Genomic DNA, 16,755 nt, shown 5'->3' on the forward strand with positions numbered 1-16,755 from the left:
TCCCCATCCGGTTAGACATGCCCCCATAATGGCCCCATCCTGCTATACATGTCCCTATAAAGGCCGTGTCCTGTATTCATGTCCCCATAATGGCTCCATCCTGGTATAAATGTCACCATAATAGCCTCATTCTGGTATACATGTCCCTATAATGAAAATCCTATTACCAAATTAAAGATGTATGTAAAGCACTGGTAATTAAAAATTAACTTTTAATAAATAACATTAAAATATTAGAAAAATCCTGACAAAGATACCACAAGGCAGTTAACACAAGGTACAAATTGGATGTGTAGAAAATGGACTCACAGGAGTTGTTATAAATTCATTCACAGTCCTACCGGTCCAATCATATTCATCTAAATGAATTAAAGTGACATTGTGCAAAGCCGTTGACCTCCCATAATTGCACTTTTGCCCTATGAGTATTACTCTTTTGGAAAGTGGCTACGTGCAAATTGATAAATAACCTCAGGTCATAAAAACACTGATATCAGGGAGGGAAAATAAATGGTTTAAGTGATAATAGTGCTCAAAAGTGCAAATAGTGCAGTCAATGGTGGCAGTGGGATCTATGCTCACCGTCCACCCCACTGCTTCACCAATGATACAGGTGTTACCTTACAGAATTCGGGGGGGGGGGGGGGGGCGACTCACAAAGCACCACATAATACCCCTTAGGTAACACCAATAACTCAATGTCCTCCTTCCCGATGCGTATCCTCAAAAGCGATTCATCAGGGGAAAGGGAGGCTGTGGTGTCGGCATGTTGAGCTGAAAATGAAAAACCATTTTCAGGGGGTATTGTGTGGTGCTTTGTGAGTCGGGTGCCCCTACAGTCTGTCTCCCACTCCCCGCCAACCCCGCAGCTGCTGGTGTGACGCCCTGGCGAAAACCAGGTAGTCACACAGTTTAGGCCCCCGCATAACACCGCTCCCACACGGGGTTAAATCAGCCGATAAAATCCTAGTCACCCCCTCAGGGAAGGACGGACACACCAGTGGGCGGGACCAGGCGGAAGGGAAACGCCCACCTCTGGAGAGCCCGGGGCGGGAAAACAAGTCAGATGAGTTTTGAGGGAGTTGAAGGGAGGAGGAAAAGCTGACAGGTGTCAGGGTTGGAGCCCTGACACATTGGCTAGGTGGCAGACCGTGATCACCGCCAGCAGGAGACGGGAAGACGGCTCGGCAGATCCGAGGTGGACCAGGGCAGGGTTGTAGCCCGCCGGTACTGACACCGGAGACCCAAAACGGAAACCGTGCACACAAGGGGGTACTCGGACCCTGAAGCCAGGACCGGCACCGACGGCCTAGCTAATTAACAGATTGAGGGCAGGATTCTAGGTCCTGTCCCAACCTAAGTCCCGAAAAGTAGACAACCACCCACAGAGAGGGATAGGGCATCCGCCACGGCCCGGTAGATCCCACGGGTCAGCGTCTGACGGGCATGGCTCCGAACAAAAGGACCGGGAGCGGACTCCTGCGTTACACACCGGGAAGTCTAACACTGAAAACACACAAAAGTGCAGAGAAAAGGGGCAGTGACCACCGGCCCGGGTGTGGGACCAGATACACCCGTCTGCGGCAACTGGCCACCATCACCTTGGTTTACCAAAGGACTTGTGTGCTTTATTCAACTGTGAGTAAAATCCCCGGTCTGACCGGGCGCACCGGTCTGTGCCGCCATCAACCCCCCTGCACAGAGACACTGGGCCCCGGGGCAACCATCCCTACCCACGGAGGGGTTAACATCCAGCTACCAGTCCATCGCCCCCGGATACCCGACAACAGCAGCGGTGGTGTCACATCTCACCACACACCGTGGGTGGTGTCACAGACCGTTTATTACCAATCTCGTACAAATATGCCCCCTTTTTAGTTGAAGTGTCTGCGCGACCCCCGGGTCCGGTAGAATCCCTCGAGCCATACCGCAGATCCGGGTCCGAGCAGCACGGCTGCTGGCATGGGAGCGGCACACTGGCACAACAGTGTGTCCGCATCTGCCCACACTGCAGTATGTCCGCATCTGCCCACACTGCAGCATGTCAGCATCTGCCCGCACTGCAGTATGTCAGAATCTGCCCACACTGCAGTATGTCAGCATCTGCCCGCACTGCAGTATGTCAGCATCTGCCCGCACTGCAGTGTGTCAGCATTTGTCCGCACTGCAGTATGTCAGCATTTGTCCGCACTGCAGTATGTCAGCATTTGCCCGCACTGCAGTATGTCAGCATCTGCCCGCACTGCAGTATGTCAGCATCTGCCCGCACTGCAGTATGTCAGCATCTGCCCACACTGCAGTGTGTCAGCATCTGCCCGCACTGCAGTATGCCAGCATCTGCGCGCACTGCAGTATGTCAGCATCTGCCCGCACTGCAGTATGTCAGCATCTGCCCGCACTGCAGTGTGTGAGCAGCTGCGGGGATGACGAGTGCTGACATCAGGAGGTTAGCAAAGTTCATTACCTGTAGTGATAAAGTCCTGCACTCCTGACGATAGCGCTTGTCACTGGCTTCCATGCCTGACGTGTTCTCACATCAAGTCTCGTGAGCGGGCCGAGACTATGACTAGCTGTTATGTCGCAGGCCGCTCGCGATACTTCGCTTGTGAATGCGGCAGACAATGGGAGTCAGTGGAGAGCGCTGACGTCAGGAGTACAGCGGATCTCATCATCACAGGTAATGTACCTAGCTAAGCTCATGACGTTGGCGATCGTTATGTCTTGCAGTGACCTATTGATGTTAGCTCAGGTCACTGCACTGCTTTCCCAGCCAATGGGGAACATTCTGTTCTTCATTGACTGGGACACTGAGTATGGTTTGGATCGTCGTGGAACCCCTTATTGAATTACGCTGGACCCAGATTTGTTTTTCTTTTCAATTAATTAGTGAAAGAGGGAATGTTTTAGGGAGTGTTTTTGTCAAATAAAAATTTGATTGTCATCTTTTTTTTTTTTTTTTTTATTACTGACTGCATTTGTGATGTCGGGCATCTGATAGACACAGTGACATCACTAACCCCAGGGCTTGATGACAGATGACATTACACAGCTGGTATCAACCCGATATATTACCCAATTTGCTAACGCACCAGGGCATTCGGGATGAGCCGAGTAAAGCTCCGGGACTGTCGCATGTAATGGATGAGGCAATTCCGGGCGGCTGCTGGCCGATTTTTTTAGGCTGGGGGGCTCCCAATAATGTGAGTTTCCCCAGCCTGAGAATACCACCCAGCAGCTGTGAGTCTTTATCTTGACTGGGATCAAAATTGGGGGGACCTCACGCTGTTTGTTTTTTTTAAATTATTTATTTATTTATTGTACTGTACGATATAGACCCGACTAACCAGCAATAATGCCGATAAGCATGGAAACAGTGAATATGAAATGAGCCTAATGAGCGGCCGGCTTCGGAAGAACAAAGAGCTGCTACAGGAGCAGTGTGACAGCCGCCCAGTGTTCGGTGAGTATGTAGCGCTTACTCCTACCCCTTTGTGCCGGATTCTGCTTCCCATAGACCTTATATGGGGACCAGCATCTGGCTAGATACCCTGGACTCTATGGAACTCTCCTTCCGCTTTTTGTGGTCCGCAAAAAAACGGAAGTCACGCGGATGACACACGGACTGTACACAGAACGGGACGGATGCGGTTGTCACCGACCAAGGGAGAGGTGGACAGAATACCATGCACATGGCGATGGGAAAAGTCCACACTGTGGGATTGTGTGGCCATGTGCCACTTGCAGTTCTCCATGTACAGCCTTGTTAACTTACAGTTTTCTGTGATGCACGTGTCCAAAGTCTCCGTAACCACCAAAGCAAGCCTGAAATCCAAACTTCTTTCTTGTAAACCATTCACTAGGTGGGAGAGAATATCAGCCAATATTTCTAGCCCTCCAATAGAGGCAAAGTAATCCTGGACAAATCCTAAGGAAACACAATGATTTCAGACATAAAACACAGTCTGACTGTACTTTTACATCTGGCAAACATTTTATGACCTGTCAGATGACACTAATGTTGGGGGAGGCCAGGCTCACAATCTCCATTATAGGGGTTGGATGGGGCTGAGGTCCGGGCCCTGTGTGGCCATCATGTTGTCCTCCCAACATCTGTATGGACTTTGTGCAAGCCGGACGCTATAAATGTCCAAAATGTCTTGTGCTGAAGTATTAAGATTTCCCTTCACTGGAACTAAGAGGCTTCGGCCTCCTCATCCATCAAATTGTACCGTGGGCACAATGCATCAGGGGGTAACGTTCTCCTCGAATCACCAAAGCCAGACTCCTCCATCCGACGCAGATAAGAAGTGTGATCCCTCACTGCCCAGAACATGTCTCCATGAGAGTCCAGTGGTGGTAGCTTTACACCGCTCCATCCGACGATCAGCATTGTGCTTGGTGATGTATGGCTCGGCATTATATTTGGAGATGTACAGCTCAGCATTGTGCTTGGTGATAAATGGTTCAGCATTGTGTTTGGTAATGTACGGCTCGGGCATTGTGCTTCGTGATATACGGCTCATTTTTGTGCTTGTTGATGTGCGGTTCGGCATTGTGCTTGGTGATATACGACTTAGCATTGTGCTTGGTGATATATGGCCCGGCATTGTGCTTGGTGATATATGGCTCGGCATTGTGCTTGGTGATGTATGGTTTAGGATTGTGCTTGGTGATATATGGCTCGGCATTGTGCTTGGTGATATACGACTTAGCATTGTGCTTGGTGATGTATGGCTCAGCATTGTGCTTGGTGATGTATGGTTTAGGATTGTGCTTGGTGATGTACGGCTCAGCATTGTGCTTGGTGATGTATGGCTCAGCATTGTGCTTGGTGATGTATGGTTTAGGATTGTGCTTGGTGATATACGGCTCAGCATTGTGCTTGGTGATGTATGGCTCAGCATTATGCTTGGTGATGTAAGGCTGCAGGTGGTTGCTAACTATTTTATAATGAAGAGTTAATGTATCAAGATAGCTCCCATACACTTACTACTATTGGCGACAATGGGTCTAATCATGCAACAGATAGGCCGCACTATCTCATGTTGGAGAGAATCATGAAGCCATTTGATCGCCTGTGGAAATGCTGAACTGCAGAGTTTCTGGTTCTCTTCTGAAAGAGAAACACAAAATGAATGAAGCCATAGATTGACATGGAAAACCTGGCAGCACTCGCCCTTCATGGCTGAATAAACCCTATTCTCTCACCTGTCAGGAAGTGAACAGTGAATATAAAGAGATCTTACCATTCTGTGGGTTAGTAGCACAGGCGCCCAGCGCGCTGCAGACAGACGACCACAGCTGATATTCCGGATTTGTGCTTCCACTGACCAGCACCACATTACTTATCAATATTTTGCTGCAAAGCATAAAAAAGACATATAAAACTATATCTCTGTGTGGATTTCATCAGATGGGAGAAAAAGTCATTTCCATATTTTACCTAAATAAGAAGAGAAGTGTTTCAATACATCCCAATTCTCTAGCAAGATTCTGGCCGGTCTCTAAAAAACAAAAACAGAAAAAAAAACAATAAAACACAATAAATCAACCAACACATCTAGCAAGAAGAATGCGGCATAGCTGTCCATACACATCGAACAATCGGATGGAGGAAGGATTGGGCTGATGGATTTCGATATGCCCCATTCTTTTTGTCCTCATGGGATATTAGAAGGCGCCGAGGTTTCTGACAACGTATTTGCTTCTCTCTACACACAAGCTCATTCTCAGCTTTAGGGCTTCTGCACATGGCCGTCATTGTCGGAGCCACAGGAAGGCTTCTGTGCGGTTACACTGTACCTCTGCTTTTAATCTGAGGCATATTGATGATTTGATGTGAAATTCACATTTGATGAATGTTTTCTCTCCTACAGATCTAGCAGCTATACAGAGCTCATGGATATGCTGGACTTCCTTGCACCAGGCCAAGTAGTCCTGTAATAATAATCTCCTGCTGATTAAACAGTGATTTTTATCAAAATCACAGGGACAGCGACCCTGATTACAGTGATGTGTCACTTACTGAGCTGTTTGCTAAGCCTAATAAGTGACACATCGCTGGAATCAGGGTATCTGCCCCTACGTTATGCTGCTCTCAGATTAGGTGGCAAAAACCTGTTGACAGATTCCCTTTAATGGGAGCCCAGTAGAGATGAGCTAATAGATTTGCAGGACTGTCGTCCGGCAGCCACGTCACTATTCCATAGGCCTGCAAATCTCCTCTTTCCTGCTGTCTCTTCTGATTAGTAGGCCTGACACCACGTCATCACTGCACTTACTGATCAGAAGAGGCACCGGTAGGTAGGAGGTCATCCGCAGGGATCCTGTTCAGCGGCCACGGAATAGTGACGTGGCCACTGGACTAGGGTCCTGCTGCTCAATTCACATCTGTACTATCCACTTATTTCCAAAGTGGCCTTGAACTGGGCAAACTGGATGACGGACAGCGCTGAAACGACTAGGATGTAGCAGAACTACTAAACTTAGTGTGAACAGTTCCCTGACAGCTGAAGTGAGGACTTACTGTTATTAGACACCAAGACCAGGATCAAGAAGACAGAGATCCGCTTTAGATTTACCGAAGACCCCTCATCTGATAAGTATGTGCAGATGTATCCAAAGAATTCGGCGGTGCTCAGGATTTGCTGACAATACACTGGAATGGAAGTCAGGATAGAAATATTAAAAATATTTTGGACCATTTTACAATAAATTGTCAGAATTGGGGTCATCTTTACCGTTGCTTCGTGCCAAGACCGCCAGCGTGTATAAGGAGGCTCCCTTTACCCGGGAGTGACTGCTGGATTTGGCTAAATTATAGAGAAGCCTTAATCCACCCATGTCTACGAAGTACTTGCACAAGTCACCTGTAGAAAAAAAACAATACTATATTTATGCTTGTGCTATATGGCGTCACATAGCGCAAACTTTAACATACTGTAAAAGCCACGTCAGAAAGTGGGACGTGCCCTCGATTCTGGGGTCCAGTGAGTGGGACCAAGAAGTCATGTGCCCCTTGTTAGGGAATGTTCACATGTGGCGGACACACTGTGGACTTTCCAATTTACAAGAATACATTTTCAATGCAACATCAAAGCAGCAAAAAGGATGTACCGCAAGATCTGTGCGGACGTCTATACACAGAAGATTTGCACATGTGAATATACACTTAAGCGGGCTTTACACGCTACAATATCGTTAATGAATTATAGTCGGGGTCACGTTGTTTGTGACGCACATCCGGCGTCATTAATGATAACGCAGTGTGTGACACTTATGAGTGACCTGAAACGATCGCAAAAGCGGTCAAAATCGTTTGCCGCGGAGAGGTCGTCCTGAAACAAAAAATCGTTTTCTGCTTATTAGCGATGTTGTTCCTCGTTCCTGCGGCACCACACATCGCTATGTGTGACACCGCAGGAGCGACGAACATCTCCTTACCTGCCTCCACCGGCAATGAGGAAGGAAGTGGGTGGGCGGGATGTTACGTCCCGCTCATCTCCGCCCCTCCTCTTCTATTGGACGCCTGCCGTGTGACGCCGCACGAACCGCCCCCTTAGAAAGGAGGCGGTTCGCCGGCTAGAGTGACGTCGCAGAGCAGGTATGTGCGTGTGACGCTGCCGTAGCGATAATGTTCGCTACGGCAGCGATCACCACATATCGGCCGTACGACGGGGGCGGGTGCTATTGCGCTCGACATCGGCAGCAAATGCTAGCGATGTTGTACCGTGTAAAGCCCGCATTAGAGTCTTTAGATACAGAGCTCTTTAAGTAGGATGCTCGTGTTTTAGCTTAATGGATATAATATATATACATATATATATATATATATATATATATATATAGAGAGAGAGAGAGAGAGAGCAGCAGTGAGGAGTACCGGGCACAGCTGTCCACATACGACTGGCTGTCACAGTTTCCCAATAAGTCAGGGGAGATCCGGGTGCGTATTCCAAAGCAAAGACAATGCAAAATCCAAGTATAGAAAAGAAGGGTCGCACTCCACAAGGATCTGGATGAAAGATGAAGCTTTAATCCAAGCACATATCAGGGATACGGGTGGTGGGGGAGGGTGAGGACGTGCAGCGCCGGACATTAATACAGCCTCATCCAGCACCACGACAACTGAACTGTGAGTTTCCTGCTCCCTGCAATCCCTCTCACAATAACCAAGGCCCTGGGACTACAACTCCCCTCCCCTACCTTGCTGCCTAGATCCATCAGCCCTGGGTACCCCATATACCGGCAGCGGCGGTGCCATCTATCATCACCGCGTCCCACGGGTGGCGTCACTGACAAACACTTTATCCCTTGTAAATAACCCCTTTTCACTTGTGGGTGGCGGACCGCTGCTCGAGCCCGGGTCCGGTTCCCACTCGAGCCACAATAAAGCCCCGGATCCGAGCATCCCCGAGCAGCCCCTTAGCTACGGTCTAGCCCCTGCCCGCAACACCCCCATCGTGGTATAGGTAGGATCCTTGTGTATGCAGCATACTGGTCTGTGTCCCATCCTGGTATAGTCTTCATCTTTGTATGGCCCCCATCCTGGTATGTGGGTGTCTGTGTTTCATATGTGTCTGTGGGCGGGGCTTGATATGAGCGGGGTTGTGTGTGTGCGCACGGCGGTGTGTGTGTGTGGTGGTTTGTGTGTGCCAGTGTGTGTGTGTTTGTGTTGGGCTGTGTGGGAGTTGTGGTGTGTGTGTGTGTGTGTGTGTGTGTGTGTGTCTTCATTTCCCACTGACCATGAATAGTAAAGATTGGCTCATGAGCACTCTGGGATGCAGCTCTCCCACTAACGACCAATGAATGCAGGGGAAGCACATGGCTACTTAAATATTAACACTGCAGTGAATGTTAAGTACCCGCTCATGAATAGTAATGAGCGGCTCATGAATAGTAATGAGTGGCTCCTTAACATTCACAGCAGTGTTAATCTATAAGTAGCCATGTGCTTCCCCTGCATTTATCGTTGGTTAGGGAGAGCTGTGTCCCGGAGTACTGAGTTCCTAGTGTGCATCCAATTTGATGGATTTTGGGTTTGCTAGGGATTGTGGTTTCCCCATGGTTCCTTTGCAAAATCCAATTCCTTTAAGGGGCATTGATGCTACCCCTTTGGCAGAACATAAACCCCAATTTTGGACCCAGGTGCCTATGAGAGTTGCACCAGCGCATCAGGAAACTTGTACATTTTTAGTATTGCATAATCTACAGGATACCTTGGTACTGGGATTTCCGTGGTTGCAGACCCATAATCCAGTTCTTGACTGGAGATCCTTGTCAGTAGCTAGTTGGGGTTGTCAAGGTTTGCATCAGGACCTTTCCGTGTCGTCCACGTCTGCTCAGGGAGTTGATGTTCCGGCCTTCTTGTCTGATTTCCGTGATGTATTTAATGACCAGGAATCTGATTCTCTTTCCCCACACCGGGACTGTGACTGTGCCATTGAGTTGGTGCCCGGTTGTAAATTTCCCAAGGGGCGGATTTTCAACTTGTCTGTGCCCGAACATGGTGCCATGTGGTCATACATCAGGGAATCATTGGAGAAGGGGCACATTCTTCTTCTTTGTTGCTAAGAAAGATGGTTCGTTGAGGCCTTGCATTGATTACCGTCTTCTTAATAAAATTACGGTCAAATATCAGTACCCTTTGCCTCTGATGTCTGATCTGTTCTCTAGAGTGTAGAGTGCCAAATGGTTTACGAAACTGGATCTCAAGGGTGCGTATAATCTCATCCGTATTAAGGAGGGTGATGAATGGAAGACGGCTTTTAATACTCCTGAGGGGCATTTTGAATACCTAGTGATGCCTTTTGGGCTCACTAATGCACCCTTCGTCTTCCAGGCCTTCATGAATGATATTTTTCGGGACCTTATTGGTAAATTTTTGATTGTGTATTTGGATGACATCTTGATTTTTTCTGATGATTGGGACTCTCATGTTGGGCAAGTACGGGCTGTTTTTCAGATACTTAAGGATCATGCACTGTACGTTAAGGGGTCAAAGTGCCTCTTTGGGGTGCAAAGGATTTCCTTTTTGGGCTTCATCTTGTCTCCCTCCGCTATCGAAATGGACTCGGTTAAGGTTCAGGCTATTTACGACTGGGTGCAACCGACTTCTCTAAAATCCCTGCAGCGGTTTTTGGGGTTTGCTAATTTTTACCGTAAATTTATAGCCAATTTTTCTGCCATTGTCAAACCTCTGACAGATTTGACAAAGTAGGGAGCTGATGCTGAGTATTGGACCCCAGAGGCAATTGTGGCCTTCCAGGAGCTTAAAAGGCGATTCACTTCTGCCCCAGTCCTGCAGCAACCTGATGTGTCTCGCCCATTTCAAGTTGAGATCGATGCCTCAGAGATCGGAGCAGGTGCTGTTCTGTCTCAACGAGACGCTACTTCGGGTAAACTTAAGCCCTTTGCCTTTTTCTCTCGGAAGTTTGCTCCTTCTGAACGGAATTATGATGTGGGGAACCGGGAATTATTGGCTATGAAGTGGGCATTTGAAGAGTGGAGGCATTGGTTGGAGGGGGCTAGGCATCAAGTTGTGGTGCTTACGGACCACAAGAATCTCATCTATCTGGAATCGGCCAAGAGGTTGAATCCTCGGCAGGCCAGGTGGGCTTTGTTTTTTACCCGGTTTAATTTTGTGGTCTCTTTTTTGCCGGGCACCAAGAATGTTAAGGCCGATGCCCTTTCCAGGAGTTTCTGCGCTGACTCTTTGGAGGTTGTTGAACCGTCTACTATCCTGAATGATGGTGTAGTTTTCTCGGCTATTTCGCCTGATCTGCGGTTGGCACTGGCGGAATTTCAGGGGGATAAACCTGAGAGATGTCCTACGGGGAAACTGTTTGTCCCGGACCAATGGAGAGACCGAGTTGTCTCTGAGGTTCATTGCTCTGTTTTGGCGGGTCATCCTGGCATTTTTGATACTCGGGATCTTGTGAGACGCTCTTTTTGGTGGCCTTCCCTGTCCCGGGATGTCCGTTGTTTTGTGCAGTCGTGTGGAGTTTCTTCTAGGTCCAAGCTCTGTTGTTCACGTTCTAGTGGGCTATTATTGCCTTTGCCGGTACCTAAGAAACCTTGGACGCACATCTCTATGGATTTTATTTCAGAGCTTCCCGTCTCTCAGAAAATGACTGTGATTTGAATGATCTGTGACAGATTCTCCAAGATGGTCCACTTGGTTCCCCTATCTAAGTTGCCGTCTTCATCAGAGTTGGTGCCTTTGTTTTTCCAACATGTTGTTCGTTTGCATGGTATTCCCGAAAACATTGTTTCTGACAGAGGGGTGCAGTTTGTATCCAGGTTTTGGAGGATTTTTTGCTCCAAATTGGGTGTTCAGCTGTCTTTCTCCTCGGCGTTTCATCCTCAGACCAACGGTCAGACTGAAAGGGCTAACCAGACCCTGGAGACCTATTTACGGTGTTTTGTTTCTGCGGATCAGGATGACTGGGTTTCGTTTTTGCCTTTGGCTGAATTTGCCCTTAACAATAGAGCTAGCTCTACCACATTGTTGTCCCCCTTTTTCTGCAATTTTGGGTATCACCCTAGGTTCCTCTCAGGGCAGCTTGAGGCGTCTGACTGTCCAGGGGTGGATTCGGTAGTCAACAGAATGCAGCAGATTTGGGGGCAGGTAGTGGATAAATTGTTTCAGTCCCAAGAAACTGCCTAAAAGTTTGCCAACCGGCGTTGGACTGTTGGTCCCCGGTTTAAAGTAGGGGACATGGTGTGGTTGTCCTCTAAAAATATTCCTATGAGAGTTCCATCTCCTAAATTTAAGCCCAGATTTATTGGACCTCATAAGATTTCGGAGATTATCAACCCTGTATCTTTCCGTTTGATTCTGCCTGCGTCATTTAGAATTCACAATGTCTTCCATAAGTCCTTGTTGAAGAAACATGTTGAGCCAACAGTTCCTGCAGCAGCGCCTCCTGACCCTGTTTTGGTACAAGGGGATCTGGAGTATGAGGTTGAAAAAATTCTGGATTCCCATCGCAGTAGGCGTCAGCTTCAGTACCTTGTGAAATGGAAGGGTTATGGGCAGGAGGATAACTCTTGGGTTGTGGCTTCTGACATTCATGCGGACAGGTTGGTTCGCGCCTTCCATCATGCTCATCCCGAGCGACCCGATGGCGTTGGTGAGGGTTCGGTGACCCCTCCTCAAGGGGGGGTACTGTTGTGAATGTTAGTTATGTTTTGGCTGCTGGGAGGCTCCCTCTGGTGGCCAGGAATGGTTTGGACTTGGACCAGGTGTGTTGTGCAATGGGCGTTTCCTTTGCTAACTCTCTGCTTATTTAAATCCTGCTCTGATAGCAGGTGATGCTGGATGTCAGTTGTTCTTTGTATCACCAGCCTGCTTCATTCTGCTCCACACCACATCTACTCCAGATAAGTGCTTGCTCTTTATTTATTGTTTGGTTCTTTTGCTCTTTTCTGGGTTTGTCACTTGCTGTGGTAGTTTTCAGTTTATTTGCTTGCAGGGATTTTCCCCCTCAGTTGCTTTGCTGGGGAACTCCCTGCAGTTCTGTTTGGAGTATAGCTCCTTTGGGTCCATGTGTTTGTGGCTTGTTGAATTTGTTATGATTCTTGTTTTCTGTTCACTGGTATGACAAAAGCACCTGGTATAGGATGGAGTTCAGATCGTGCGATCTGAGGGCCTTTTTGTACTATCAGGAATTTGGAATTTTGCAGGGTTTTTCTCTGGCCACCATCAGTCCCTTTCCTGTCCTTTCCTATTTTAGTCAGTGGGGGCCTCACCTTTTGCTAATCCTGTCATCTATCTGTGTATTGTGTTTTTCCTATATCACCGCAGTCTTTGAATGTGGGGGGCTTGCTATTCTTGTCTATTTTCTGAGGCAGAGAGCTATTCATCTTTCCTTCCTTTAGGATAGTTAGTTCTCCGGCTGGGTTCGCGGTGCACAGGATGTTAGTTCACCCCTCGGCTACTTCTAGTTGTGATGGTTAGTAAGGGGATGGCGGCCAGATTAGTTGCCAATGCTCTTGTCACCTTTTACCAATGATTTGTGGTGGTCTTCCATGGTTCCGGATCATAACACCTCATCCTCTCTCTCCATACATGAAACTTCATCCTCTCTCTCCCCATACATGAAATCTCATCCTCTCTCCCCATACATGAAACCTCATCCTCTCTCTCCCCATACATGAAACCTCATCCTCTCTCTCCCCATGCATCACCCCTCATCCTCTCTCCCCATGCATGAAACCTCATCCTCTCTCTCCCCATGCATCACCTCTCAATCTCTCTCCCCATGAATGAAACCTCATCCTCTCTCTCCCCATGCATCACCCCTCATCCTCTGTCCCCATGCATGAAACCTCATCCTCTAAGTTTTCCCATACATCACCCCTCATCCTCTCTCCCCATGCATGAAACCTCATCCTCTCTCTCGCCATACATCACCCCTCATCCTCTCTCTCCATGAATGAAACCTCATTCTCTCTCTCCCCATACATCAACCCTCATCATTTCTCTCCCCATGCATGAAACCTCATCCTCTCTCTCCCCATACGTCACCCCTCATCCTCTGTCCCCATGCATGAAACCTCATCCTCTCTCTCCCAATGCATCATCCTTCATCCTCTGTCCCCATGCATGAAACATCATCCCCTCTCTCCCCATGCATCACCCCTCATCCTCTCTCCCCATGCATGAAACCTTATCCTCTCTCTCCCCATGCATCACCCCTCATCCTCTCTCCCCATGAATGAAACCTCATCCTCTCTCTCCCCATACATCACCACTCATCATTTCTCTCTCTATGTATGAAACCTCATCCTCTCTCTCCCCATACATCACCCCTCATCATTTCTCTCTCCATGCATGAAACCTTATCCTCTCTCTCCCCATGCATGAAACCTCATCCTCTCTCTCCCCATACATGAAACCTCATCCTCTCTCTCCCCATACATGAAACCTCATCCTCTCTCTCTCCATACATGAAACTTCATCCTCTCTCTCCCCATACATGAAGTCTCATCCTCTCTCCCCATACATGAAACCTCATCCTCTCTCTCCCCATACATGAAACCTCATCCTCTCTCTCCCCATACATCACCCCTCATCTTTTCTCTCCCCATGCATGAAACCTCATCCTCTCTCTCCCCATGCATCACCCCTCATCCTTTGACCCCATGCATGAAACCTCATACTCTCTCTCCCCATGCATCACCCCTCATCCTTTGACCCCATGCATGAAACCTCATACTCTCTCTCCCCATACATCACCCCTCATCCTCTCTCCCTATGCATGAAACCTCATCTTCTCTCCCCATACATCACCCCTCATCCTCTCTCCCCATGAATGAAACCTCCTCCTCTCTCTCCCCATACACCACCCCTCATCCTCTCTCTCCATGCATGAAAAATCATCCTCTTTCTCCCCATACATCACCCCTCATCCTCTCTCCCCATGAATGAAACCTCATCCTCTCTCTCCCCATATATCACCCCTCATCCTCTCCCCCCATGCATGAAACCTCATCCTCTCTCTCCCCAATGCATCACCCCTCATCCTCTCTCCCCATGCATGAAACCTCATCCTCTCTCCCCATACATCACCCCACATCCTCTCTCCCCATGAATGAAACCTCATCCTCTCTCCCCATACATCACCCCTCATCATTTCTCTCCCCATACATGAAACCTCATCCTCTCTCTCCCCATATATCACCCCTTATCCTCTCTCCCCATGCATGAAACCTCATCCTCTCTCTCCCCATACATCACCCCTCATCCTCTCCCCATGAATGAAACCTCATCCTCTCTCTCCCCATACATCACCCCTCATCCTCTCTCCCCATGAATGAAACCTCATCCTCTCTCTCCCCATACATCACCCCTCATCCTCTCTCCCCATGCATGAAACCTCATCCTCTCTCTCCCCATACTCTGTCCACAGATAGTTCCCTCCCCCATCCATACTGTGTATATACATATTGCCCCCTCCCCACCCTCTGTCCCCCCCATAGTCTGTGCACAGATGGTTCCCTCTCTCACCATCTGTCCCCCCCATAGTGTGTCCACAAATAGTTCCCTCCCCCCCCTCTCCCCGATACTGTTTCATAAATACTACCCTCTTACCCCATAATGTTCCTCCGTCCATGTCTTCTTCAGCTCCACAGTGGAGCACTTCTCAGCATTTCTCTGCCGCCTCTGCGCTGTGGCGCTGGCTTCCGGGTCAGCAGTCTGATCAGCTGACCTGATCACATGGCAGCCGTCGCGCTGATCCGGAAGTCAGCGCCGGCGTCACCGCTTCAATTGTCCTCGAATCTGACAGATACTAGGACAATTGAGCAGTGGGAGCCGCGCGCTGCAGCTTCTATGAGTACAGCTGTCAGCGTGACAGCTTCGCTCAGAGAATAGCGGCTCCCACCCGAAAGACTTCCACACCGCCGCATCAGGCAGCCCGACAGCGCCCCCTGGAGATGCCTCTGGCTCCTGCCTTCGCTCCACATGGCTAATTTGAATAGTTTACAAATTAGCCATGTGGACAGAGCCAGAGGCGCTCTTCAGATTTTCCGGTACGCTGTACCGGCGCGTACCACCGCAAAAAAAGCACTGCTTTTGTCCACCCCCTTTTTTATGTTTGGTGTGGAATTATATCCAATTTGGCTTTATGAAAATGTTTGTTTTTTTTCATTGAAGACAAATTATATGAGGATAATAATATCAAATAATTTGTGATTGCAATCATTTTCAGGAATAAACTGAGTATTCTCTGACAGAATTGCAGGGGTGCCAATACTTTTAGCCAGCACTGTATATATATATATACATATATATATATATATATATGTATATATATATATATATATATATATATATATATATAGATAGATAGATAGATAGATAGATAGATAGATATACACATATATATTTCTTACTATTCTCCTGGCAAATCGATTTCACGGCCCGCAAGGTCTCGTTCTGGGATTCAAGATCGTCCATTTGAACCTTCAGACGTTCCATTAAGACACTGAGTTCTGACTTCATTTCTGGTAAAAATGGAAATAATGGAAGTTATTTATCAATATGACAGAAAAATAAGAAGCCATACTTGCCAATGTACGGTTATATCATCAATACACTGCAGACAAGCAACACATGGGGAGGCAGCAAAATGCTGATGAGCGACCACTCACACTCCCATTCTCCTATAGCTGGCCTGGTGCACTACATGTAAGGCAAGGTGCAGAAGACTGTATTTTCGGTCAAGTGCGATTTGACCAAACATTGCATCGCACTCGGACAAACGTTATTTTTTCCTTGGTCCGAGTCTGTCTGATGAAAATGAATGCAGTATGCCCGATTTGCCTCTGTAAATCGGATCGTACTCGGCCATGCAAGCCAATGGGTCCGTTGAAAAAATTGGACCACACTCAGATAACATCTAAGTGAAGTACAATTTTCAGGGACTGACAAAATGGAGGAGATAGCCTAACAGCACTCTAAATTTTTCAGATGAGCATAATGATAGGCCCACGTAGCACCTTAGCTTGGTGACTTCATGGTTGCACAGACCCTATAATAGTATAGGTATGAAAAAGCTTTTATGTGTACTTCCCCTTTAATCCTGTTTCTTTCATCAACAGTAATGATAGGGTTAACAAATTTTTAGTGTTATTGTCGCGGGCGGGGGGGAGGACGGTGCGCTCACCACGCTCGGGTCCGGCTCGGGGTTGCTTCGCTTGCTGCTCGGTGGCTCGAGCAGTGGGCCGGATCCGGGGACTCGAGCGGCG

The 16,755-nt window shown here is 48.1% G+C and overlaps 1 protein-coding gene across 1 annotated transcript in view; it reads right to left on the minus strand.

Annotated features, from left to right (window-relative positions):
- LOC142302351 (telomere repeats-binding bouquet formation protein 1-like) overlaps positions 1 to 16,755 on the minus strand; it is a 78,528-nt gene that overhangs the window by 21,225 nt on the left and 40,548 nt on the right. The window contains exons 6-12 of the mRNA XM_075343410.1: positions 15,901 to 16,011; positions 6,741 to 6,869; positions 6,527 to 6,658; positions 5,444 to 5,504; positions 5,247 to 5,359; positions 4,991 to 5,113; positions 3,773 to 3,925 (exon numbers count right to left, since the gene is read on the minus strand). Of these exons, the coding sequence (XP_075199525.1) occupies positions 3,773 to 3,925; positions 4,991 to 5,113; positions 5,247 to 5,359; positions 5,444 to 5,504; positions 6,527 to 6,658; positions 6,741 to 6,869; positions 15,901 to 16,011 (822 nt within the window). The remainder of the gene's footprint in view (positions 1 to 3,772; positions 3,926 to 4,990; positions 5,114 to 5,246; positions 5,360 to 5,443; positions 5,505 to 6,526; positions 6,659 to 6,740; positions 6,870 to 15,900; positions 16,012 to 16,755) is intronic.

The sequence above is a fragment of the Anomaloglossus baeobatrachus genome, chromosome 4, assembly GCF_048569485.1.
Source record: "Anomaloglossus baeobatrachus isolate aAnoBae1 chromosome 4, aAnoBae1.hap1, whole genome shotgun sequence".
NCBI classification, from domain to species: Eukaryota; Metazoa; Chordata; class Amphibia; order Anura; family Aromobatidae; genus Anomaloglossus; species Anomaloglossus baeobatrachus.